Source organism: Gymnoscopelus microlampas (genome assembly GCF_963454915.1).
Source record: "Gymnoscopelus microlampas genome assembly, chromosome: 13".
In the NCBI taxonomy this organism is placed as follows: Eukaryota; Metazoa; Chordata; class Actinopteri; order Myctophiformes; family Myctophidae; genus Gymnoscopelus; species Gymnoscopelus microlampas.
The window spans coordinates 45,166,347-45,193,470 of record NC_139950.1 but is presented as its reverse complement, the minus strand read 5'-3'; the positions used below and the strand labels follow the sequence as shown (position 1 = coordinate 45,193,470).

Sequence of the window (27,124 nt, the reverse complement as noted above, 5' to 3'; positions counted from 1 at the left end):
TGCATTTGAAATTAAATAAAAATGTTACTTTTCAGGATTCCAATTCAAAAATACCAAAAAAGAATTCAGGATTCCAATTCCAAAATAACAGATCTACAAGCTCAAAACGTGTCACAATGCGACATGTTTTAAGCTTGTAGATCAGCTACTTGTGCTACTTTTGTGTGACAGAATGGCGAAGTAGGCCATTCATTTATGAAAAAAGTTTAAAAAATGGAGATAAGATGTGTCTGCATATGCAATGTGGCCCTCTGGTGAGTGTGGAAATATAGTGGCCCTCTCCATCATCAAAGTTGCCCACCCCATGCAGCAGATATCCTGGGGGGGTTTCAAGGTAGTGCTCTGATGAACCACCAGAGGGCGCCACTCATCTGATTTAGGACATTTGACTGACCAAAAACAGCTTGCCAAATGTTATCTACTAACTATGCAATGATGTGTTGAGTGTGCCATGTCATAAATATGTCTCCTGTGTTTGAGTTCATTGTTTCACTCATGGTAATATAGGCTAACTAAGGCCCTACACAGTTTACGATGCAAATACAAATGCAAATGGCCAATATGGTTTGAGTTTTGGTTAGATGAGCAAATTAGGGCGCTATCAGTAAATAAAGATAGATAAAGGCCTAGTAATGAATTGAACGTTCAAACACATCAGTCTGAATATGAAATGTCTTGTTTTGTTCATTTGTACCCTGGGCTGTTAGTTGACCCACAGCAATTAATGTTAATCCTTCTTACAGATGAATGATTTAGAAGCCTCTGGACACTGTCAATGTCAAATGGGAGCTCTAGCTTTAATTGAGCAATTGGTTGTATAATAAAGAGGGTTTAAACCATAGAGCTATAATGTATCAACCTGCTTGGACTGCCAAGGTGAAGAGTATCAGGCAAGTTTGTCCGACAAAATGTACACCAAAGTGCCTCTACTTTAAACTTTCTGGCCATCTTGCTGCTAGATGGCAACTCCATAGGATAGCAACAAGTGAATGAATGCTGGTGACGTAGTTAGTAGTGGTGGTAACTGTCTACAAGTGTGTATGTGTGGCTTTCAAAAGTAATCATAATATTACATTATATAAGAGATAGGAGAGTACTTGTGTTTGCCCGGAGAGACACACATTGACAATGCAGACATTGACCCCTTGACCCCCACAGTATGAGGTGGTGGAAATCAGTGGTGGAAAGTAACTAAGTACATGTACTTAAGTACTGTACTTAATTACAATGTTGAGATACTTTTACTTAACTGGAGTTTTTCCAATGTTCTGTTCTTATACTCCACTGCATCTCAGAGGCAAATATTATATTGTAGGCTACTTTTTACTCCACTACAATTAATTTGATTATTATCATAAAACACACATTATTGTTTTTTTCAAAAGATTTGTAAACAGTTTTGAAAACCTGTGAAATGGGACATTCTGCACAATGAGTACTTTCTACTTTTAGTACTTTTAAGTACATTTGATACCAACACTTTTGTACTTTTGCTCAAGTAAAATATTGAATTCCGGGCTTGCTTGTAAAAGAGTACTTCTAACATTGCAGTATTGCTACTTTAACTTAAGTAAAACATCTCAGTACTTCTTCCAGCCACTGATAGTAGGCCTGCTCTTACTATCAAACACATTACATGTTCTGTTATTTTGGTATCTCGTTGCCTGACTGTCCACACGGTGACGTATGGGGCAGTGCAACCATTTTGGTATTTATTCTAATGAGCACGGCACATTGGCCAATGGCAGCGCCGCTCGGGCGGTCGTCGACCAATCCCCAGGCGACGCTGTGACTCACCAAATAAGGAGAGACAACACCATATAAGGAAACATTGTATCTCTTTATAAGGAGGAAAGTAGTTCCCTCTCGGAGTGCGATATCACTCCACTTTTATAACATTGTTTAAATTTATAAAGCCGTTGTAATGTCGCCGCGAGCCGCGATAAGGAGGCCGTTAAGACCTGTAATGAGATTAAAGTGGCGGCTCAGGGTTCTAAAAGGAAGACGACGGCGACATTTTTGCCGTTGAGCCACGCGGACTACATGATATCACTGTTGCCAGGTTTTGTGAGAGAACTAAGCAACCAGGTCTAGGGAAACAAGCCCAAAATAAGCAACTTTTAGGCCACATGACATGAGCACTTGCTATTTGAATATAGCAGATCTACAAGCTCACAACGCGTCGCATCGCTATTTTTAAAAAAAATCTTGAAATAAAATGTGGAATATTTGGAATATATTTTTTAAACATTCTAACAACACAAATCTGGTATAAGGAGCTCCCCTGGCACAAAACATTTTCAGATGGGGGGTTAGGGGAAAATATATATTAATTTGGGGGTCCATGACATGGAAAAATGTGAGAACCACTGGTAAAAATCAATAAAATAATAATAATAAAATATAAAAAATAAATACAAATAAGAAAATAATAATAAAATCGGAAGCAAGCCCAAATAAGCAACTACACTTCAGAGACAAGCCTGCCAAAAAACGCAAACTAACCAATAAATACAAGCAACTTTCCAGAAAAAAAGAAAGAAGCCCAAAGTTGCTTATAAAAATAACCAAGACCTGGCAACACCGGCTATGGCGGAGGCGGACGTAACAAACGAAGAGGCTGTGCTTCGGCCTTTTTCCTTTTTGAGAAAGTGCTGCGATAGTTTTGGAAGTAGAGGAGGAGGTACCGCTGTGTCAGGGAGCCATGGTGAACTGAAGGGTCTCGGGGGGTCGTAACTAGCAGCACAACTCAAAGTTTCAGCACTTGGGGGGCAGTTTTAATATCCCGAAAAACAACAACACCAACCAACCGCCGCGGAGTCTTTACGGTTGTGTTTACATTTCCTGTGTTGAGGTTGTGCCTTTCTTTGCGGTTCATTTTAAACGAGACGCAGCCACCACTAACACACACCTAAACCCTCCTCCTTCAGTCTCTCTCCTTCTTTTAAACTGGGTGTTTAAAGAGAGACACGAAACGCGGTGGTCCTGGTCCCCGGTAAGAATAGGATGTTACCGAGCCAGTCCGGATCGGCACCATCATCATCAGGAAACGGCTCGGTTGTTTCAGGCAGGGCTACACACGGAGGTTCGGGGGGAGTTGTTGCTGTTGGTGGGATTCGTCCTCTTCTGGTCAGAGCAGGACAGGCTGTGCTGGGGATCAGCGGCGATCATCAGGGGCGACAGCAGAGCAGCGGCGGCGGCATCGGGATGTTGGGGGGCAACAACAACGGACCTGGGGGTCCGAGATCCGGAGGGAGAGGACCACCGGGGGGGAACGGGACGGGGTTGACGACCCTGCAGCCCGCCGGGCAGCAGCAACAGGGGATCATGGCCGGGCTGAACGCACAGGGAGGAGGAGTGGTCGGCATGCATCACGTCGTCGGTGGAGGGGTCAGGTTCGAGGTGCCGGACAGGGAGAGCGCGCCGCTGTGCAGCGGGTCCGAGAACGAGTCGGACTCGCTGGACGACGACGACCCCATCATGGGGTCACTCGGGGACAGCAGGAGAGGGGTGAAGCGGGAGAGAGGGGAGATGGAGGCGGCGGTGACGGGTCAGGAGGTAGGGGGGGTCCACCACCCCGGGGGAGGACCCGGGGGCTACGGCATGGTGCCCGGCGGGGTCGCCGGGGCCAAGCCGGGCAAGAAGACACGTGGGCGCGTGAAGATCAAGATGGAATTTATTGACAACAAGTTGAGGCGATACACGACCTTCAGCAAGAGGAAAACCGGTATCATGAAGAAGGTGAGTTATTATTATAACGTTTGATCTGTCACTACACTCAGTTTGAATTATAACAGGGGGGGTCTTCAACGTTTTTCAGCCCCAAGGACCCCTTAGCTCAGTGGTTCTCAAACTTTTCCATGTCAAGGACCCCCAAATTGACATTTATTTAGCCCACGGACCCCCATTTCAAAAGATATGCCAGGGACCCCCATGAGAGAAGATTTATACCAAGGCTCTAGCAGTGATTCTCAACCATTTTAATGTTAATTTAACTCTGAGAGTGTACAAATGGAACCAAATGGACACATTAAGGTCCAAAGTGTGTTGCAGATTAAACTTTTCCATAGATTTCATAGATAGTTTCATAGACGTGTTTGACAGCAACTATCATCAGTGTGTGTTTTCAGACATTTAACCACTAAACCACTTCGCTCTGTACTTGGTCTGTTCCTTTTTTCCCCTCTTCACCAAACCTCTTGGCTGAAAAATCTACAAGCCGAGGTGTTGTGAGCTTGTAGATCTGCTATGTTTGGCAAAAATATTCCTCAGAATAGGGATGCTTTGTTAATGTAAAAAAAACTCCCCAAAAGATCCATCACACAAAGATTTGGTGGACCCCTGTAGTAACTTTGAGGGGGTCCTGGACCCCCTGTTGAAGACCACTGAATTATAGCATTCAAGTGCCATCTAAACGTTCATTACACATTTTCACGTTGCTTTTATTTCTTTCATGCACTTTGGAGAAACATCTCACTCGCTAGGCTGCACAAAACTCACTGGTGGTGGCGTTACAAATACAGTTCTAAAGAGCACACACACACACTTTTTAATGTTGATTATTAGACTAGACAGGTTACAGTAAAGACACTTGAACGAAAACTTTGGATTTCTGTGCATGACTGGAATAAATTCTCTTCTGACACTCAGGGGCTGAGTGAGTGTCAGTCATGACTGGGCTTTAAATAGATAGAGCAAGTGACAGACAAGTCTTTCTGAATTCTGACCATGAAACAAACACACACACACACACACACACACACACACACACACACACACACACACACACACACACACACACACACACACACACACACACACACACACACACACACACATGTTTGTATTACTTGTGAGGACATCAACACTTTAGGACAGCCATGTTATGAAAGCCATTTAAAAATAATATTTTTTTAACCATAAGCCTAAAGCCGAAAAACAGCAGATCTACAAGCTCACACTGAGACGCGTTGTGAGCTTGTAGATCAGCTATTTTTCGGTGCATGACACTGGCGCGCAACTTAGTATAAATCATGTTGAACTCTCCTCTTGAACTCCTCACAATGTAAATTTCTTCAAATTCTACTATACCTGGTTCTCACAAGTATAGTAATTGTGAGTAACACACACACACACACACACACACACACACACACACACACACACACACACACACACACACACACACACACACACACACACACACACACACACACACACACACACGCGCGTGCCCACATGCATGCACAACCATGAGTAGGAAGTTCTAGGAGCTGTTGGAGCACCTAGCACCACCAGCAGCATCCTTTGCAGTGCCACCACACAGAAGGTTCTGTCGTGCCTCACTCTGAACAGGCTGAGGTGTGAGGGGGGTTTGGGAGGGGGGGCCGGGGGGGGTCTTGCTTGCAGGCGACAGCCATGTGTTGGTGAACAACAGCCTGGCCTGTTGGTGCCAACAGCTGACTCAACCCCAGGGACATGGATCAGAGGACAGTCAAAGGGCACTCAAACAGAACGGTGGTCTGCACCGCGTGAATGCAATGCTACACATTATGGTACGAAATGTCTTGTTGCAGCTCTTGCCAGCGTCGTGGAATTCTGGATCAATCAGCAATCGATGAGGCACATAGGAGTCGAGACACTATTCTAGGTGGTGGTTGTTATGCTTTATGTACATGATATCATGGTCAGAAGTACATTAACACTCATGTCAGAGACATGTAGTTCTGCCTCGAGCACAGGGCAGAGATCATAGTTATACTGTTAGCTGCTTCAAGGACAAACTGAACCATAACAAGATAGGCTGTACAGAAACAATAGCTAACAGGCCTAGTGGAGACATTTAGGCTCTTACAAGCTGTCAAATATCATGTATTATTAGTAAAATATAAAGGTTAGATATAAGCAGCCATATAACTTCTTCCTCAGATAGGTGAATTGCAGTCAGCCACGCACTACAGATAAAATGTGTAGGTGGGGCAGGCAGGCATGCCAGCAGTATCTACAATGATAAAACTGATATGAAAGGCCTCTATATGCTCTGCTCCCCAAGGAACAAATACAGCCAATGCTGCTGCCATGCTATTCCACATCTAAAATCAAAGAAGTGTATCATAATTAAAAAGTTATTATTGTGTAACGTGCCAACAAGTCAATTCTGTTAGCTGATGGCTCTCGCACTGCAGAGCAACTGCTGAGCGACTTCGCTCACTCACTGCAGACATTATGTTTTCTTTGCCAATTATTGTTTCACAAAACATTTACATACGCTTTGTTGTATTGTCAGAATTTTCATTCCCCTCTTTTATTTTACTTGGAAGCAGCCTCTGCTTTCCACTTGGCTGTTTTTTCTTTTTCTTTTTTGCATCCTAGGCTGTTGTCGTGGAAACTGAGGTGTCTTTATGTAGACACTTGGGCTATGAGTGATGTTTGACTCCACTCCCAGGATGCACATTTATAAATTGTTGCACACAGACAGTAAGCTATGTCAGCCACACAGGGAACAAGAAGACGGAGTGAAAGGATTGATCTCTCGGCCTGGATCTTTTGTGAGCCACGAGCCAGTTTCATTTTGAAGAATGACGAGAAAGCTAATTTAGCCTATGTGTCAAAAACCACACCAACAGCGGGATCCTCTCCCTCAGCTGCTCCAGAGTAAATGTTATGTGCATACAGGAAAGAATAACCTGACCTCAAAACCTGTCAGCATACAGCAAGATCACATCACACATAAGAGAGAGGAAAAAATCCTTTCCTTTTACTTATTTGTCCTCACACTTCTGCTATAACCCACTTTGCCAGGATGTAACGGCAAATATTGACAAGATATCTTCAATAGTTGCTCCATTGTTTAGAAATTGCTGTTCCAAAATCGTCTCAGTACATTCACACAATGCAATGTGAAACGGCTCTCAAAGTCACTCTTTTTGCACATAAAAACAAATGCACACAAAGTGGATGCTGCATCATAATAAAAATGTCAACTTCCTGTTGGTCTGTAGATCCAACCTGGGTCGTCTTCCTAATTCAAATGCCAAAATCAACAGGAAGTTGACATTTTTATAAAGAAAGAAAATGCACAACCAGATTTTACATATTGGCAGAATCTGCTTTGTTTGTATTTGTTTACAGTATGTATGTACGTATGTGCTAAGAGTGACTTTGAGACCTGTTTCAACTGGGCAGTGTAAGTCAATGAGGAGATGATTTTTCTTTTTCTTTTTCTTTTCTTTTTGAAATCAATGGAGCAACTATTGAAGAATTCATCTAGCCAATATTGAGTTTACCCATTAAGACCTGGAACGCATCTGTGTCACTTTAGATTTCTTTGGCTATTCAAAAATAGCAGATATACAAGCTCATAGCGCGGCACCAAGTGCCGCGATATGAGCTTGTAGATCTGCTATTTTTGAAAAATCGTGAAAATGTTTTCTTTCTAGATTTTTTTTTTAGAAGCGGCCTCTGGTCTTACACAATCCAAACCTCTACCAAGTGTCTACCAACGCCTTGGGTCAAGGCCAGGGCAACACACGGTATAGTGGTGGTTGAAAGAGTTACTCTAATTTGTTTGTTTGTCCCACCCTCTTTTCTTGAACTGGTTCTAGGGATTATTAGGCTGTCTGACTTTCACTCACAAACCTGTCCCTTCTGTTCATGGTATGGTGACCGTCTAAACCAGTGGTTTTCAACCCTTTTCATGCCAAGGACCCCTAAATTGGTATACATTTGGCCGCGGACCCCCAGAAGCAAAATTTGAGTTGAAAATGTTCCCTTTAAAACAATATATATTCCAAGATTTGCACACATTTTCACGTTTTTCAAAAATAGCAGATCTACAAGCTCGTAGAGCTCGGTGCCGCGCTATGAGCTTGTATATCTGCTATTTTTGAATAGCCAAGTGTAAAATAATGCTTTAGAAACTATATATATAAGAGATGCACACATTTTCAAGATTTTTCAAAAATAGCAGATCTACAAGTCTAAACGACCGGGGGACCTTGCTTTTATAATAGGAATCTCACATCTGGTTTAACAGAATGTGTCAGCAAACATACAGTATAAGAATAAACAAATTATCCACAGGAATTACCAGCCCTGAGTGTGAACATATGTAAGTTTTTAAACTGTGAGTGAAATATTTATAATCCTCCTTATCCACTTAATGTATAATTATGACAACAAGCATATTCAGTGCTGATGATTGACTTGGCAGAGGAACTGTCAACCTCGAGTCAGGCCCCGAATATTTATGAGAATATCAGTCAACCAAGGAGGAGACTTTATTTAGCAGACCAGGCTTACAATTCCACCGTTAAAAACTTGATGTTGGCCAAACATCAGGCCCTGGTCTTTAGCCCATTTAGACCCTGAAAGCCTATACATTGTTACACCCTTCAATCTGGAAAAGCATGTGTAATTTGAGTTGTTGCTATGTATAGCAACATTATTATTTATTTATTTGATAAAGATTCAAGTTATTCAGAAAACTTAATTTAGGATGTGTTTTTAGCCCCAGGTCTAAATGGGTTAGGTTAGGTGCCATTCTCTGGCACAGCATGCCTAATCAAGGCTATTACTAAAGGAGGAGGAGGTTAGTGGTGTACTGTTCATTACGGTCTCCTACCAGGCTCCATCATGAGGCTGTGGGCTCCTTCCACTCTCTATTAACCCTTTAAGACCTGAGGCGATTCTTAAAAATCTCTAAAATCCCCTTTTTTTTTTTGGGGGGGAAAAAAAATCACCAAAAAATAAGTTCACAATTTAAAAAAAATAGCAGATCTACAAGCTCATAGCGCGGCACTCGGTGCCGCGCTATGAGCTTGTATATCTGCTATTTTTGAATAGCCAAAGAAATCTAAAGTGACACAGATGCGTTCCAGGTCTTTAATGGGTTAAAAATGTGTGTGGAATAGGGATGGGACGACATGAACATTTCATGTCACGATTATTGTGACCAAAATAATTGCGATTTACGATATTATTGCGCTAATCAAAATGTGCTTAAAGCTCTTAATATACCACTTTTGTTAACCGCTTTTGCCAAAAATAGCAGATCTACAAGCTCACAATGCGTCACTACGCGGCACGTTGTGAGCTTGTAGATCTGCTATTTTTGCCAAAGACATTTAGAGAGAGTGAAAAAAAGACAGCAGCTCGGCAAAGGTGAATTGATCCCAGTTGTATGACGGAGGACAATCTCACGATAAATGAAAAACTCTGCGACGTGATTATTGTGAGCGTTTTATATCACGATAAACGATAACGCTATTGTCCTATCCTTTAGTGTGGAACTGTGGAACTGTGACCCACTGGAATTGAATGGAAAGCGGTCTTAGAGAAGGAGCGATATGGTGATGACCGGGAGAAACACTTCTTCTGTGTTCTTTTTGGTGCTCTACCTTTAATATTGTTACACACAAAAGGCAACGACATGGTCAGTTTACTGTTCTCCAGACAAATTGATAACATTGGATTCATAATGGCACATAAATGTGCAAAGTAGTATCAAGGGAGAAGCGCATGAAAGAGTAGCCTAGATCTACCCTGTCTGTGTGGGTAGCAATATAACTACCTTATAAAATCATTTTGATTTGTAGGAACTAACCGCTGTGTGTGTGTGTGTGTGCCAGCGTAATGCTCTCTGGACAACAATGGGCTCATTTATCAGTCAGTTCAGTCTGGGTTCTGTCGTTCAAACAAGGTGATGTTAATGGGATGTCAGGTACGGTGTCTTACTCGCTCTTTTAGAGGCCTCCTCAACATTACTGATGACTCATTTAAATCAAAAGCCTTTCTCTGGGGTTCACTCCGAGTGCAGCGTTGAGGAGGCGTGTGTGTGTGTAGTGGTGGATGTGCATCTTTGTGTCCTTTCATGCTGCTGTGCATGTGTGTGTGTTTTTATGTGCTTGTGTCATACAGAGTTGAATCTATATGTATGTATGTATGTTTGCACAGGTATGTCTGATGCATAATGAATGACACGACGGCACAGAGGAGATTATACTGATGGTCTCATGTTCCACACTAGACTGTGGTGTAAAGTAACTAAGTACATTTACTCAAGTACTGTACTTAAGTACACTTTTGAGGATGTTTTTACTTTACTGGAGTATTTCGCATTTTCTCTACTCCACTACATCTCAGAGGCAAATATTATACTTTTACTCCACTACAATTATTTGAAAACTTTAGTTACTAGTTACCTTGCAGATATAAATGATCATATTATAAAACATACATTAGCCGCTTTAGCCCTATTTTATACCTAGGCTATTTGAAAATAGCCGATCTACAACGTTGTGAGCTTGTAGATCTGCTATTTTCAAACATTTTAGTTTGTTTACTTTTGGTACTTAAAGTATATTTTGATGCCACTACCTTTGTACTTTTACTCAAGTAACATTTTGAACACAGGCCTTTTTATTTGTAACGGAGTACTTCTTCTACATTGTGGTATTGATACTAAGTAAAGAATGTCGGTAGTACTAAACTAAACCCACCACTGTCCACAGACAGACCAGAGCCACCTCTGGCTGAGAGGAACGATGCCCTCATATCCTCTATCAGGGACCAGTTTAGTCATGACTGACCACTCCCTCTTTTTTCCTATCTGACCAAAGACCCCTGGCTGCTGCAATCAGTCTCCCTCTATATCACACTCTCTATTCTGGGAGCTTTATCTGCTGTTATTTTAGGTGCGTTTATGCTATACGTCAAGAGTTCACTACTTTAGGTATTTTTAGAATCTTGTCTTTTCTCTGCCTGTTGGCCGTAGTTAGTTTAAATTTTTTCCCCCTTCGTGTGGTTCTCATTGTCTCCTTCAAATCATTTCTAAAGATTCGTTTTTTGGGCTTTTCTGCCTTTTTATTTGTAGGACAAGTAGACTGACAGGAAATGGGGGGAGAGATGGGGAGCGACACGCACAGGGGTTGCCAGATCTGCTTTATTATGATTTCCCCACAAGATTTTATTTAAAAATAGCCGATCTACAAGCTCACATCACGACGCGTTGTGAGCTTGTAGATCTGCTATTTTCAAATAGCTGATGTATATGTTAAAGTGCACATGTGGCCCATTTAGTCGCTTCTTTTGGGCTGGTTTTCCTAGACCTGGGTTGCTTGTTTCTCTCACAGAATCTGGCAACACTGGATACGCAAAGCAAAGGTCGTCGGGATCGGGACTTGAACCCGCGACACACGCTGTCAGGCTGGCATTGCAGCCTATAGGGTGCCTGGATCGCCACGCTGCTGCGGCCCAGGCTCCTTTAAAAATGATTTCTATGTGGGGCAAGAGCATGTATCTGTTTGAATTATGGCCTTATAACAAACGTTTGTCTGTCCTCTTTGTCCCTGCTTAGGCCTATGAGCTCTCCACGCTGACGGGGACCCAGGTCCTCCTACTGGTGGCCAGCGAAACGGGACACGTCTACACCTTCGCCACCCGCAAGCTCCAGCCCATGATCACCAGCGAGACGGGCAAAGCCCTGATCCAAACGTGCCTCAACTCGCCGGACTCGCCGCCCCGCAACGATCCGTCCACGGACCAGCGCATGAGCGCCACGGGCTTCGAGGAGACGGATCTGACCTACCAGGTGTCCGAGTCGGAGAGCCTGGGGGACACTAAGGTGAGAGAGCCGCCACCTGAGGTCTTTGTTGTAGCCACTAGCCAACGCTGGAAAGCCTACTGAGATCTTCCTCTGTTATTGGTCCTTAAAAAGGGGAAGCAGTGATCTCCTATTTCAGGGGTTTCAACGTTTTTCAGCCCAAGGACCCCCTAGCTCAAAGATTTCATAGACCAATACCAAAACTCTTTGCCGAAAATAGCCGATCTACAAGCTCACAACGCCTCGCAGCGCGAGGCGTTGTGAGCTTGTAGATCTGCTATTTGTTTGCTTAAGTTCTCTTCGGAATAGGGATAATAGGGAAGTGGTTAATGTAAAAAAAAGAAAATAATCCAATCACACCAAGATTTGGCAACAGCCCTGTAGTAACTCTGAGGACTCCCTAGGGGTCCCGGACCCCCTGTTGAAGACCCCTGTCCTATTTTAGAAAGTGATTATTTATAAGTTGCAAAAAATATCATATCCTATATCCAAAAAGAAAATGTTTTTTTTTTGCTTCTTCTAAGGAACCACTGTGTGTGAGTCTGAATCGCCACAATGATTTTCCTCCTGTGTTTACTTTTTCTGACTACCCTCTCCCTCTACGTTCAGGATTAATGGTACTTTTTCATGTCAAGAGGCTTTTCGTTGCGTTGAACGCTTGACTGCCTCGTTCCAAAGAAAAATGGTGATTGCAGACTTGTGCCTTAACAATACTTCAAAAAGATAAAACGCCATAGAGACAGAGCCACAAATGGATATGGTGGCAAGTCCTTCCAGAATAGGTCCAAGGAAAGAACAAATGAATCAAGTCAGCAGCATCCAGCAGTGGAAATACCTTTTTTACACCGTAACACACAAAGTTTGGCTTTTGTACTTTTACGTTAAATGGAACAACCTCTGGTTTTGCCGTTTGTGGTTGGGTTTGATCGTGTAGTAAATCATTTTTAATTGAGCCAAAACGTCTGAGTATTCCTTCAGAGTGGGCCGTAGAGCGAGGAAGTGGGAGCCAGGTAAACCACATTATCCTCGTCACCCGGGACGGATGAGAGAACTTCTCTTCACTTTACCTCCCTGACCTCTGGCCTAGAAAAGCTTATCCTGACCTTCCTTCTCTCCATGAAAATATAAATCAGCGGCCGCCGGTCTGGCTCGTATTAGGATGGAAAACACATACAGCCTGCTGTATTCAATTCTCTGTTTACTTTTGATTGTAGGATTGAGCTGTCTTCTGTTAAGGATTTTGGTTCAAACATGTTTGAGTTTCATTGTGCTTAACATCTTTTGGAAAATATTTGACTGCCAACTCTGTTAGTTCTGTATCATGTCAGTAAACGGTAATATAATAAGAAATGTGTTGGAGGGTAAAACCAACTTAAATTCACTTTACATGCCTAATTATTTGGGAAATACAGTTTTTAAGTTGATATCTTATGACAAAAATTGGATAATTTCATTGGTTGGGTAGTAAGATTATTAAAAAGATATGTAATAATGAATTAATATAATATCAATATCTTTGGTTATTGTGTGGTAGTTGCTCATCTTGTGGTGACCCGAATGTGACCGTTTCGGTTTCTAAAGCTTGAGTGAAAGTACCTTTTGTTTTTCCAGAGGTTCTTTATTAGAGATTTTGGATCCGTCATCAGCACTGCAGACACACTTCATTATCCTAAAACGCTGCACCTTCATGTATAATCACGTGCTGGAGGCCTGTGAGGTTCCCTCCACTGTTTACATGGCCTTAAAGTACGCCCCTTTGAAGACGCACACTTTGGGAGGCCTGTTTGCTTCACGCACTGTTTGTACAAAGTCAGTTGCTTAACGCGTACCGTACACTGTCAGGGATGAGGATCAACCATTGCGTGTTAACTCCTTCAATCCGGGACAACGCATCCCGTGTGTCATTTAAAAAAAAAAAAATAGCTATAAAGATTATTTTATACTTTGGCTGTTCAGAAATAGCAGATATACAAGCTCTTGTAGATCTGCTATTTTTGAAAAATCATGAAAATGTGTGCAAATCTTTGAATATATATATTTTTAAAGCGAACATTTGTAACTCAAATCTTTGCTTCTGCGGAGGTCCCTGGAACAACAATATTTTACAAATGTTACAAATATATATTCAGAGATTTGCACCCATTTTCACGATTTTTCTTGCAGCGCTATGAGCTTGTATATCTGCTATTTTTGAATAGCCCAAAGAGCCCATCTTAAAACGACACGGACGAGTTCCCGGATTGACTGGGTTAAAAGGCGTTCTCATGCCCACTCCACTCATTGATAAAAATTAGATTCTGCATCTATGGCCATATATGGTATGGTTTCCCTGCCTGCACTCTTGGCTGAGGCCCCTCACATTCCTTATAAGCTGCAGCTGTCTTTGGAGTCCTGTGATTGTTTTTTCTTTTTTTTTCTTCTCATTTGGTGATATGGAGGAGGAGGAGGGGGGGGCTATAGATGTACACATAGTGGGGGAGGAGGAGAAGAGCGATATATTAAACAGGACAGTTGGAATGGAAACTTTTTTTTTACTGATCCTAAAGGTCCCTGGTTTGGTTGGAGGACCTTGTGTTTGACTTTCCTTTTTTTTTTGTGTGCATGTGTTTGTGTGGGAGATCAGCTTTGGGTCCCGAGAGCCAATCCCTACAGAAGGAAACACTCAAAATTGTCACCATGTTGATCTATGTCATGGATCAGCGCTGTTATGGTTAGCGTTCATGCCGCCAGCCAGGTGGGTTCGGGTCCTCAGTCCTCAAGACGAACTCTGTGAGTTCTTTGCGGATCCTTTCTTTCTTTTGCCGCGGGTCCCGTGTTTTGGCTGCCGTTACTGTACGCCTCTCTCTCTCCGTACTGTCTGGACACTATTCATCTGCCAAACAGTATGTCACGCGTACGGTCCAAAGCTAGTCTAAACATTTCATGTCTGTCCTGGGCTGGGGGGCTTGTGGAAGTGTTGGGAGGAGATCAGGAGAAGCAGAGGGAGATGCTTTAGGTAGAGCCCGGACAATATATATCGGTCATTATTTGACGTCTTCTTTGATGACATCGGTATTGGCAGCGTCTATTTTGGGCGTGTCATGTCATTCTTGGTGAAAATGTAAAAAAAATGGCAGATCTACAAGCTCGGCTATTTTTGAAAATGTTTTAATGTTCTCCAACAGAAACTTTAATCACATGTAAGTTTTTCAAAATAGAGGTTCGGGCCGAGTAGGGTTAGGGTTAAGCGGCCCTCACACATACGTTGCACCGCCGATCGATCGTCTTAAGTCATAGTGACAGGGGCCTTGTCAGAGTACCCACACACACACACACACACACACACTTAGAAAAGCTCTATATATCAATATCAATGCGTGCGCCGAGTTTGAAGTCGGTCGCTCCCATATATGCGCATTACCATATATGGGCATAGCAGTCGGATCTGTGGCTCTGGACGACCGGATCTCCATACATGCCTATATATGGGCGTATCGGGTTTGTTTATGGTTCTGTCTGAGACTGAGTCATAATGGCAGAGTGGTCGGGCTGGTCGGCCCTCCCATTAGCCCATTGTAATATATATAGGATATAGGAGAGGATGGGATTGATTAGAAAAGGTTGCACTTCTTGACAAAATATCAGTCAAAATCTTTAAAGGAGAAATCCGGTCATTTTAAGTGTTATGTTTGATGTGTGTCAAATCACTTACCAACGTATAAATGAAAATCGCGTAAATCCACAGAGCCCCCTATCGACCCCCACCGTTGTCATTGTAGGAGGATATAGAATAGCCCAAATTCGCCTATTTTAACCAATGCAAAGTCTGTTTTTTTGCTTCTAGTACTCATTGTTGAGTCCCATGATAATGTAACAGGCGCTAAAACTCCCGACAAGCTAACGGCTAATAACAGAACGAGCTAATGCTGGTTGCTGGTTTCTCTCCCGACCTGGCAACCTGGGGCTGCCATTCAGAGATAAGCAGCCCCAGCGTTAGCTCGTTTGTTATTAGCCGTTAGCTTGTCGGGAGTTTTAGCGCCTGTTACATTATCATGGGACTCAACAATGAGTACTAGAAGCAAAAAAACAGACTTTGCATTGGTTAAAATAGGCGAATTTGGGCTATTCTATATCCTCCTACAATGACAACGGTGGGGGTCGATAGGGGGCTCTGTGGATTTACGCGATTTTCATTTATACGTTGGTAAGTGATTTGACACACATCAAACATAACACTTAAAATGACCGGATTTCTCCTTTAATCGATGGTCTAGGACGGCATAATCAGACTCCTAATTCTGGCATTGGTTGGGCTCTAATTCCTTCTAAAATGATGTTGCTTTATAGCAGTACCATGGCTGACTATTTTCTCAGGCTACACTATGTCCTTCTTGGCATTTTATATCGGCATTTCTTTGGCCGTTTATATCGGCCAATGCAAGCTGTCTATTGCATTGGTTCTCAATGTGTGTGTGTGTGTGTTTGGGGGGGGGGGGTCCTTGACAGAAGATGAGGTTACAGTAGCGAGATGTTTATTCAAAGATGATCGTTAACTAGGCTTCCAGTTGCTAGAGTTACAACTGCAAGGCAATAGCAGCCTTGCTGCAACGTGTGTTTGCATAGAGAAAGCTTAGCAATGAATGACGCAGCTTTTCCTGGCTATCTCCTCTCCCTCCCTCTCTATCTAGCTCTCTCTCCCTTTCTCTCTCTCTCTCTCTCTCGTCTCTCCCTGCTGGTTTGGCTGTCAGGGCTGTTGCAGTTGTAATTATGGTTGAGGTTCATTTGTTCCCGCTGCTTGTTAGCACAGATCACATTTCCTCGCCACTGCAAACGCCGGAGAACCCCCACACTGACCATGCCGCCGCCGTACTGAGGCTGCCATGCTGACCACTCGCCCACATGTTTGTTTTCCCTCCTTTTTTTGCTGCCAGTTTGGCAGCTCCTAGCATGATAAGGTGACATCATTGTTCAGAATAATGTGCGTATGCCTCTTTAGTTCTGGTTCACTCCCCAGAGGAATGAAGCTGATTGGTGAGTCTGAGAGGTGTCACTGATATGGCACGCTATCATATTTGAATAGTGTTGTTTTTATTTATGGGGATTTTAGGTATTCTGCACCCCCAGACTGGAATATATTGCAGACTGTTTGAAAACTCTATAATCTGATTTCTTATTGCTTATTTTGAAAGACATGGAGACAGACATTTGTTGGGGTGTTGTTTAAACAGAGGTTTTTGGATGCTTGGCTTGCGCTGTGCTTTGAGAATGATTTTTTTCATTGTCTGTTTACGACTTGTTTTTATTTTTTGTGCTGCTGCCTGTCTCGGTCAGGACTTCAATCTCAAAGGGACCTATCCTTGTTAAACAAAGGTGACGTTTTTTTTCACAAGGTGGATTTTAAACACAGCGGGCCTTTACTGTGTGTGAGCTGAAGTGCCAAGTGAGCATCATCATCGATAATGAAAAGTTAATTTCCTCAGACACGCATGTACTCTTATCACCAGGTTGCTCCTAAATAGATTCTGGCGAGCGAGAGACAAGAGGAGGAGACGGGGAGAGAGAGACACACAGATGGAGGAGGAGGGGGGGGGGCAGAAGAGATTGAGTGACACGTTTAGTGAGAGGAGGGAGAGAGTTGTGTGTGGGGGGGGGTAGGTAATGTGTCACCGTGATAGAGGGGGAGGGAGGCAACGTTATGTCACCCCCCTACCACCCCCCCACCCCCTGCCCTTATTTTACAGCGAGCAACTGGACGGGTCAGACGCCATTGGCTGCGACTCCTCCACTTGGGCTGCCTTGCCTTTTTTAGCAGTCCCAAATGGAGCTGCTGAATTCCATGCTGCTGGCAGGGTGACAGACTGGGAGATGGGAGCCAGCAAATGGGGAGATTAGCCGATGGGGGCAACCACCACCAGTAGGCTGCACAATTGTGGGTGCTCCAACCCACCAGCACCGGTACACCCGCCTGCCAGTTGTCACCTTCATGTTGGATGGCCGTAATCCCTCATGAATCATGTATGACTTGTCTCTCTCTCTCTCCCTTTCTCTCTCTGTCTCTCTCTCTCTCTGTGTTGAATCATTCTGCTGTTGTAGCCGTTACTGAACAGAAGGATAATAAGTCTTTTAGTCTTGTCAAGGTCTCTTGAAGATTCAAGAGTCTTTATTGCCTTTATGTGTAACAAGGACACAAACTTACTCTTGCAGTTTGCAAATATATGTGTACTCTTAGTCCATTACAATTATTTGAAAACTTTAGTTACTTGTTACTTTGTAGATATAAATGATTACATTATAAAACATACATTTACCACTTCAGCCCTATTTTATATATCTAGGCTATTTTCAAAAGTTTTTTTAAAAAGGGACTCGGTAAAGACACTGTAAGAGTTAAAATACTATGGTAGGTGGTGCAAAAAAAGAAAAAAACTCAGTTTTTTTCCCCAGTTGGAAATCAATTGTTTTCGGTATAGTGTATAAATCAGCCATTTGTCCTTCATAATATAATTCTTAATGTTTTCTGTGAATGTGAGAAGGTCAAACTTGAAGAGTACCATAACGCTGCTCTGTTGTGATACAGATTAAATGGTTCATTGTATTATACATAAGCAGACTTATCTATGATAAGCTGGAGGACTGAACAGACCCACATCCTATATGGAAGGAATACATTCAAGTGTTCGTTAGATGTCTCATTATAGACAAATCCACCGAGTGAATGCCTGTAGCTGTGGTGCGGAGGTGCGGAGCGGCACTCGCTTGACACAGCAGTTATGATTGCCGCTCTGTGGATTCGTCTATACTAAGAGGGGCCGTGACCTTGTCTTGTCTTGACTGGTTGGTTGGTTGAATGGAAGGTGAGATAGAGCTGAAGAAGATTGGAGATTGTAACTTTTCCGAACAGAATTCATAGTATAAATCAAAAGACTGATGGAATCTTAGTTTACTTTCATGACAAATAAAACCGTTTTTATACTATTCTGAAAATGTGATTGTTTTGAATCTCAAGACTATAGCTCACATTTTGCCCACCTTTTTTATATCCTAGTTTCCTAGGGCACTTCCTGTCGATTTGATCCCTGATACCTGATCAAATCGACAGGAAGTGATGCCCACCATGCCCTAGGACACTTGTGGATAGCACGTGTTGGGAGGCCCTATTTTTTACCTTACCCATTATCCCTAAACTTATTTGCCATTTTTTACTATTTCTAAAAACATTTTCAAATAGTTCAACTGCCGATCTACATCGACACGTTGTGAACTTGTAGATTGGCTATTTGAACTGTTTGAAAATATTTTTTTAAACGGTAAAAGATGACAACGAAGTTTAGGGATAATGGGTAAGGCACCGGCGAAAATAGGGCCCACACACAGTCTATAAGCGCCTACACAGCAATGTCATGAGTGTTAATTTACCCACATGCATCCATTGTTTGTGTTAATTCCAGAGTCTCATTAACACTCAGGATTTCACTTTGTTGTAGTAGTGACATAAGAAAGAAACAGTGGGGGGTAGGGCGGTGGTGTAAAGTAACTAAGTACATTTACTCAAGTACTGTATTTCAGTAAAATGTTGAGGTACTTTACTGGAGTATTTCCAATTGTCTGTACTTTTACTTCTACTCGACTACATCTCAGAGGCAAATATTGTACTCTTACTCCACTACAAGTATTTGAAAACTTTAGTTACTTTGCAGATATAAATTATTACATTATAAAACATACATTAACCACTTTAGTCCTATGTTATACCTAGGCTATTTGAAAATAGCCGATCTACTAGCTCACAACGCGTCGCATCGCGACGCGTTGTGAGCTAGGAGATCTGCTATTTTCAAACATTTCAGTACTTTTTACTTTTGGTACATTTTGATACCAATACTTTTGTACTTCACGTACATATACTTGTACTTAAGTAAAACATGTGAGTACGTTTTCCACCACTTTGTAGTAGTGACATTAGGTGAAAGTGAAAACCGTAGGGAGTAGCAGGGACACGGCGCTACTGCTACTACGTCACAACAAAAGAGCAGCTCTGTTGCAAACAAACCCACGCAGGAAGTTCTTTTTTTAAAAGCAGAGTTTTGGTGAAGGAATGCTTCGACCCCTCTCCTCGGACCGACAGACCATGTTTACTATGATCTGGCTTCTCTTTTGACTAAAAGCCAGCGCTGTTTATAGAGCGACCATTTGAACAGGAGGACAGACAGGAAGACGGGGCAAACAAAGCAGTAGGTCAGTGGCAGATTGATATGTGGGTCATAGAGATAAGTGAGAACTTCACCAGGCCTCACTGTTATAGGCCGTGCCAACTCAAAGCCTGTGTGGAATCGAACGACCTACTTTTTTTTAGTGGGGACACCTTCTAGTTCAGCTCTTATACCCATGGATTAAAGTTCTCAGTCGCCAAGACTGATTTCAGTCATTTGGATTCCATGGAAGCCAGCATGTCTTCTATGGAAGCATGTTGCGCAGCAAAAATAGCCGATCTACAAGCTCTCAATGCGTCTGCGACGCATTCAGAGCTTTTAGAAAGGCTATTTTCGGTCATTAAGATTAGAGCATTTGAAGTGGTCAAACTAGCAATAATTATGTTCAGAAGCATCTTCCATAATATCTTAATCGTCTCGGATATTTAATATAAAAGCAACGGTTAAAGCCTGAATCTGTGAATTTGTGTTTTTGAACCCGTTGGCAGTATGTTAGAACAGCAGGACCAACATTACTAAAGCATCCTAATTTTACATATTGTGTTCATCGTTTAGGAATCATCACACTGTTTCACAAATTGCACATTAGGTTTTCAGTCGTGAGATAAAATTTGGCTTTAATCCGTGTATACCCCCCGCTCTACTAAAACCCCTGTTTGTTTCTGTGTACTTTAGTGTGTAGTAGCTGTCAGTCTGAGTGGATGCAGTCAGTGACAGCCGCTGTCAGGTGTGTATTTAGTGTTTATCAGTGGCTGTAAAGTCACTTAAGTACATTAACTCAAGTACTGTCCTTAAGTACACTTTTGAGGATTTTTTTTTTTACTTTACTGGAGTTTTTCCAATTTTCAGTACTTTTACTTCAACTCCACTACCGGTACATCTCAGAGGCAAATATTGTACTTTTACTCCACTACAATTATTTGAAAACTTTAGTTACTAGTTTTATTTCAACTAGTTACTTTGTTGATTTTGATTACAAAACATACATTAACCACTTGACTTCAGCCCTAAATACATTTTCGGCCGTTTGAAAATAGCCGATCTACAAGCTGACGCATTGTGAGCTTGTAGCTCTGCTATTTTCAAAAGATTTTTATACATTTGAAAACTTGAAATGGGACATTCTGCATAATGAGAACTTTTACTTTTGGTACTTTAAGTACATTTTGATGGCAATACTTTTGTACTTTTACATTACATTTTGTAAGTACATTTTGAATTCCGCACTTTTTACACACCTGCTTGCTGGCCAGTTTTCTCTCTTTTTAACACAACAGCCAGGGACATAGATCTATGCCTTTTTTTTTATTTCTGTAGTTTGTTTTAAGGGACATTGAGTGACACAGATTTTTTTTAAAACTTTACCACAGTCAGGGGAGGTGGGGGGGGGGGTGTCTTTAACACCCAGTCTGCTGTCGGTTCAGCTGGCGTCACGTGAAAGGGTTAAATCCCTCCTTCAGAGAGAGGTGCTCAGGTTTCCCTCCAGCTGTCTGCACCCTCAGCTGTTTGTACTCTCCTCTCTCTCGCCCTTATCCTTTCCCCTGTCGCACGTCCCCTAGTGTCCCCCCCCCCACCTCTACACCCCCCCCATGACCACCCCACACAGCCTCGTCCCGCAAACCGCTCGCCCCCCCGTCTGTCCTCCGTGGTCGATTGCAAAACATGGCACGACACGACACAGCGCTGTAGTGATCCTATAGCACTGATATGTCCTCACTTTAACCCCTTGGTTCTCAAAGTGGGGTCTGGGGACCCCCAGGGGACCTTGAAGGGAGTTCCAGGGGGCCCCCACTGCTATATGATAGATAGTCTGGAACCAAATTGACCCTTATGGGTCTGTAACTCAGAGAGTGTACAAATGGAACCAAATGGACCCTAACGGGTCCATTTGGTTCCATTTGTACACTCTCAGAGTTAAATTGACATTGATTTTACAATATAAATTGGGGTCCCAGAGATAGAAATGCCATTAAATGGGGGTCCGTATTAGCCTAATGCATGTCAAACTGGGGGTCCTTGAAATTGAAATGGTTGAAAATCACTGCTAGAGCCGTAAAAATCTTCTCTTATTGGGGTCCTTGGCATATATTTTCAAATGGGGGTCCGCGGGCTAATAATTGTCAATTTGGGGGTCCTTGACATGAGAAGGTTTTGAGATCCACTGTTTTAACCACTTTCAATCTGGCATCCCTATTTTGGGGCTCTTTTTTGTAGAATGTTATGACATGAAGCCCAGAACAGGGACACTAGAGGTCATGTGGTTCAGTGGTTAATCTCACCCAGCGTTAGAGACACTGATGTGTGGGCCCTCGTTTACATTTTTCAGCACATTGTCCTCAGGTGCTCTTTCACACTCACAAACAAATGAAGGGTTAATGGGTTTAAATCAGAGACGTTTGACCTGATGGTGTGACATCCCATCATGATCGTATACATGTATGTATGTATGTATGTATGTATGTGTGTACCAACAATCTGGAGTTTGGAACTATTTCTATTAGTCTTAACCCATTAAGACCTGGAACGCATCTGTGTCACTTCAGATCTCTTTGGCTATTCAAAAATAGCAGATATACAAGCTCATGTAGATCTGCTATTTTTGAAAAATCGTAAAAAAAATATATATTTTTTTTTTTCAAAAATCTGTTGAAAACATTTTAAGAATCGAACTCGGGCCTTAATGGGTTAATTATGAAATGAATTGAAAAATGCTTGAACCCATATTGAAATTGAACTTATAACATAGGGGAGACTGAACAGAGTACCTTGTTGGCAGATGATTTCTCATGATTTTTAATCACCGTCACTGTGTCAGAACTTGCCCCGATGGCAATGGCGGCTATCTTACAGGGAGAACAAAATGTAATCATGTGGATTCTCTGTTTCCACATGGTGAACAGCATGGCTCCCATGTGTGGATCTCCCTCTTCACGTGGCCAGTCTGTGATGTCCAGTCATCTATGACATATCTATGACCTAGGACTCCAAAGCTGGCCAAGGTTGTAGCCCTGCTAAGAGCCCCATTGACATCAATTATAAAATTAAAATCACACATTTAAATTTAAACTCCCCCCTGCCGGCCCGGGTGTGATAAGAAGCGGATTGCTAGCTCCTCATGCATTTGAAGGAGGCATGAGCTCAGTTCTGGGCTCTCCCCAGGCTGGCAGAGGGAGAGTAGCACCCAGGATTACATAGGCAACTGGTTGAGAAAAATGGGTTTAACCCCTTTAAGACCTGGAACGCATCTGTGTCACTTTAGATTTGAGTTAAAAAGCATTATTTTACACTTTGGCTATTCAAAAATAGCAGATATACAAGCTCATAGCGCGGCACCGAGTGCCGCGGTACGAGCTTGTAGATCTGCTATTTTTGAAAAATCGAGAAAATGTGTGAAAATTAATATATTTATATTCTTTTAAAGCGAACATTTTTAACTCAAATCCTTGCTTCTGGGGGGTCCCTGGAACAACATATTTTGAGAGGGTGGTCCGCGACAAAATACATATAATTCTGGGGGTCCTTGACATGAAAATGTTTGAGCACCACTGATATAGAAACATACGTTTTTTTCAGAAAACTGTTGGGATTTATATAGGAGACATTTGTAGAATCGGCTTCAGGTCTTAATGGGTTAAAAGAGACAGACACACAAACAGACCCTAATAGATAGGCCGGTGGACTCCCGCTGAGCCACGGTGTTCAACTTTCTGTCACCATTCCGTATCGCTCTTTACGTAAAGAGAAGAATGTGACGGCATTCAGCCTGTCCTTGCCCCAACCTCCCTCCTGCAGCAGTCACAGTCACACTGCTGTTTAACTAGAGAGGGGAAGAACCTTGGACTTGAATTCCCCTTCAGCTGAGCTGAACAGAAGGCAGGCACTGACTGCCTGCTGCTCAATACTGTGTTACAGCTACTAGTCAGCTACAGCATGCTGTTGTACAGTAGCTTCTCCTTCTCTTCTGCTCCCAATCCTCCCATTAGCCCATTGAGGACTGAGGCGATTCTTAAAAATGTTTTCTAAATCCTAACAGTTTTTTAGAATAGCCAAAGAAATCTAAAGTGACACAGATGCGTTCCAGGTCTTAATGGGCTATTAGGACACAATCCAGTTGATTCTCTAGTATTATTACTGTTACTATAGGCTACGTCTTTGTCAGTTCAACATCAGGAGGTTGTGTTGAATTCAGTTGGTGAATGCACTGTGACTTAAAGGAGTAGTTCACCCAAAACAAATTCTATCAATTGCACACCACCATGAAGCATTGAATTCATTTTCGTCGCATTCCTAAGCCAATAATTTGATGACTGGGCGGTCTCTCAGGTAGAAAAAATAGTCTCTTTTTTGAGTCTCCTACCGGATACATTAGCATCTTTCTGCCGGTAATCAAATTATTGGCTTAGGAATGTGACAAAAACACAAAAATCTCCTTTTTTTTGGGGTGAACTATTCCTTTTAGTCGTTATAATTTTTTCATTCCTAATATGCAATTTTCAATCCCATCAGTTATAGACAGAACATTTGATAGGACTTTATTTCTAATAACCATGTGGACGACGGTCCTTATCAGAGCAGACCATGTTGGATCGTCCACCTCTCACCCAGTCACATGTAATCAGTCACATATAAAAACCAATAGTGGCGCTCCACTCCACTGCCTTGGTGAGCGAGGCTCACTATTCTACCCTATGTTATTAACCCATTAAGACCTGGAACGCATCTGTGTAACTTTTTGATTTGAGCTAAAAAGCATTATTTTACACTTTGGCTGTTCAAAAATAGCAGATCTACAAGCTCATAGCGCGGCACCGAGTGCCGCACTACGAGCTTGTAGATCTGCTATTTTTGAAAAATCGTTAAAATGTGTGCAAATCTTTTGAATATATATTGTTTTAAAGCGAACATTTTAACTCTATTCTTTGCTTCTGGGGGTCCCTAGAACAACATATTTTGAGATGGGGGTCCGGGGCCAAATACATATACATTTTGGGGTCCTTGACATGAAACATTTTGAGAATCACTGATATAGAAACATACGTTTTTTTCAAAAAACTGCTATGATTTAGATTTAGAAGACATTTTGTAGAATCGGCCTCAGGTCTTAAAGGGTTAAGGCTGGGATTTTACGTGTGTGTGGGTGGGTGGTGCTGTGGGGTGCGTTAGAAGATTTCTTTTGCCCTGCCTTTTTCAATGGTATTGTACTTGATCGCATCCCTGATTACCTACCAAAGCGGTGGTAGCAATATTCTGCCATCATCACTGATTTATTCTCTTTGCATTCAATATACTCCCAAGGATACAGCCTTGGAGTATTATTGAATGCAAAGAGAATACATTCTGCGTCTTTCTCTGATCTTTAGTGTCACGTGAAATGTCTATATGAGGCTGTATGTGTAGGAAGTTGGGAACAGGCAGCAGTGGGGGCTGTAGATGTGTATTCCAGTCCTTGTCTAACGCCTACTTGCCTCTGCTCACACAGCCCCCTCACACCAGCAGAACACACTGTGTTCTTATCCTTCACTTAATGCTCACTCTGATGAATAGCCTCTTTTTTAAATCATTAATTTATATTGAATGAAATTTTGCAAATGCGTTTTCACATTGACATTTTATGTTGACGTGTTTGTTAAATAAGTAGTAATAATTCGGATGGAGTTGCATGCATTATTATCTCTAACTAGTGCAGCACCCGTTAATAATAATAATACCTGGAATTTATATAGCGCTTTTCTGAGTACTCAAAGTCGCTTTACAAGAAGAAAATACAGAGAATAAAAAGTTAAAAAGGCTACAGAAGGCCAGGGAATAAAACAAAAGTTGAGACTAGGGTGGTAGGAGATCAGCTAGGTGGGGAAAGCAGTTCTGAAGAGGTGGGTTTTGAGGGAGGTTTTGAACACGGCAAGGGTGGGGGCGGTTTTGATGTGAGGTGGGAGTGGGTTCCAGAGGGTGGGTGCTGCAACGGAGAATGCCCTATCACCCCAGGTGCGCTTCGTTTTTTTTGGTGGGGAATTTGAGGAGGTTGGCATCATTATGAGAGTACTTGGAGGCATCATTATGAGAGTACTTGGAGGCTGGTCAGTCTATGACGTCACTCATCTGTGAAGTCAGTACTATGACGTCGCATGAGACAGACAGATACCTGGAATATATGCACACAGAGATTCCTTGAATCTTTGTGCAGCATTGCTTGCCTGACGCTCTTGCTCGCATCTTGCAGTGTCGCCTCCGCCCTCAAGTTAGGCGTGCATTCAGCCTGCCTTGTCTGACCCTCCATCCACCTGCATCATTCTGTCCCACGCTAGGTGTGCATCTCGTGCTTTGGTCTGACTCAGCTACACGTGCACAGCGTCTTTTGCGTCGTGCATGGGCTCCCGCTTGGCACATGGCTATCTTTAGACCTGTTTGCATCAGCAATTATCAGCATTACCAGATTCCGGGCATCTTGTATTTGGGCGCTAACAGACAGATGCCTGCCTCTGATGCCAACATTAACAATAACTTGAATAATGCACAACCGCTGATCCGGTCCTCAGTAATATACACGCCAAGTTTGAATTCGATTGGTTGAACGGTTCTCGAGATACGCAAAGGACAGACAGACACGCACACGCACACACACACACACACACACACACACACACACACACACACACACACACACACACACACATACAGATTTGCGACATAATTTATAGATAGAAACGCAATTATTGTCTCCGCCAAGCCGAAGGCATGGCAGAGAGTATGTTTTACCCTCCGTCCGTGTGTGTGTGTGTCCGTCCGTCTGTGAACAGCTGTGATTGGCTAGCTGTGATTGTGATCTCGCTGTGATTGGCTAGCGAGACGCATGACAAAATATAAGCACCGTAAGCATGATGTAAGCATGATGAAATTAATAACTCATAAATACCACCGCTCACTTCACACTCATGATTTTATAACTGCTGCTTTCTTTGCCTGGTAAACCATCTATTGCAACTTCCTGACCTGGCGGAGACCTGTGCTCCGAGGAGCACTTTTTCTAGTTCCTACTGTTTTTGAAAAAATATATGAAATGTGTATTTTATTATATCTTTTATAATCGATTTGTTTGATTTAACTGTTGTGCCCCTAAATGTGATGGTTACACAATGTCAGCTCGTATCTCTCACATAGCCACTGGCGCTTGAACCGTGTACCTTCTGCTAAAAACGGTACTCGGTGAGCAGAAAAGGTGTTGTAGTTGTAGGGCCTGTAACGGGGTGTATCGGGTTTTGTTTGTGGTCATGTCTTGAGCTCATCATAGTGACGGGCCGCGCTATGCCTATATATGGGAGTATCGGGTTTGTTTATG

General features: G+C 42.6%; 1 protein-coding gene across 5 annotated transcripts in view; it reads left to right on the top strand.

Annotated features, from left to right (window-relative positions):
* Positions 1-2,611: 2,611 nt before the first annotated feature.
* Positions 2,612-27,124, top strand: part of LOC311059189 (serum response factor-like) — a 45,199-nt gene continuing 20,686 nt past the window's right edge. For 2 of the 5 annotated variants that reach the window (XM_084076887.1, XM_084076888.1), the window contains exons 1-2: positions 2,612-3,741; positions 11,357-11,623. In XM_084076887.1, coding sequence (XP_083933013.1) covers positions 3,007-3,741; positions 11,357-11,623 — 1,002 coding nt within the window. In that variant the 5' untranslated portion in view covers positions 2,612-3,006. The remainder of the gene's footprint in view (positions 3,742-11,356; positions 11,624-27,124) is intronic. The other 3 variants (XM_084076889.1, XM_084076885.1, XM_084076886.1) reach the window with 3 other exon arrangements.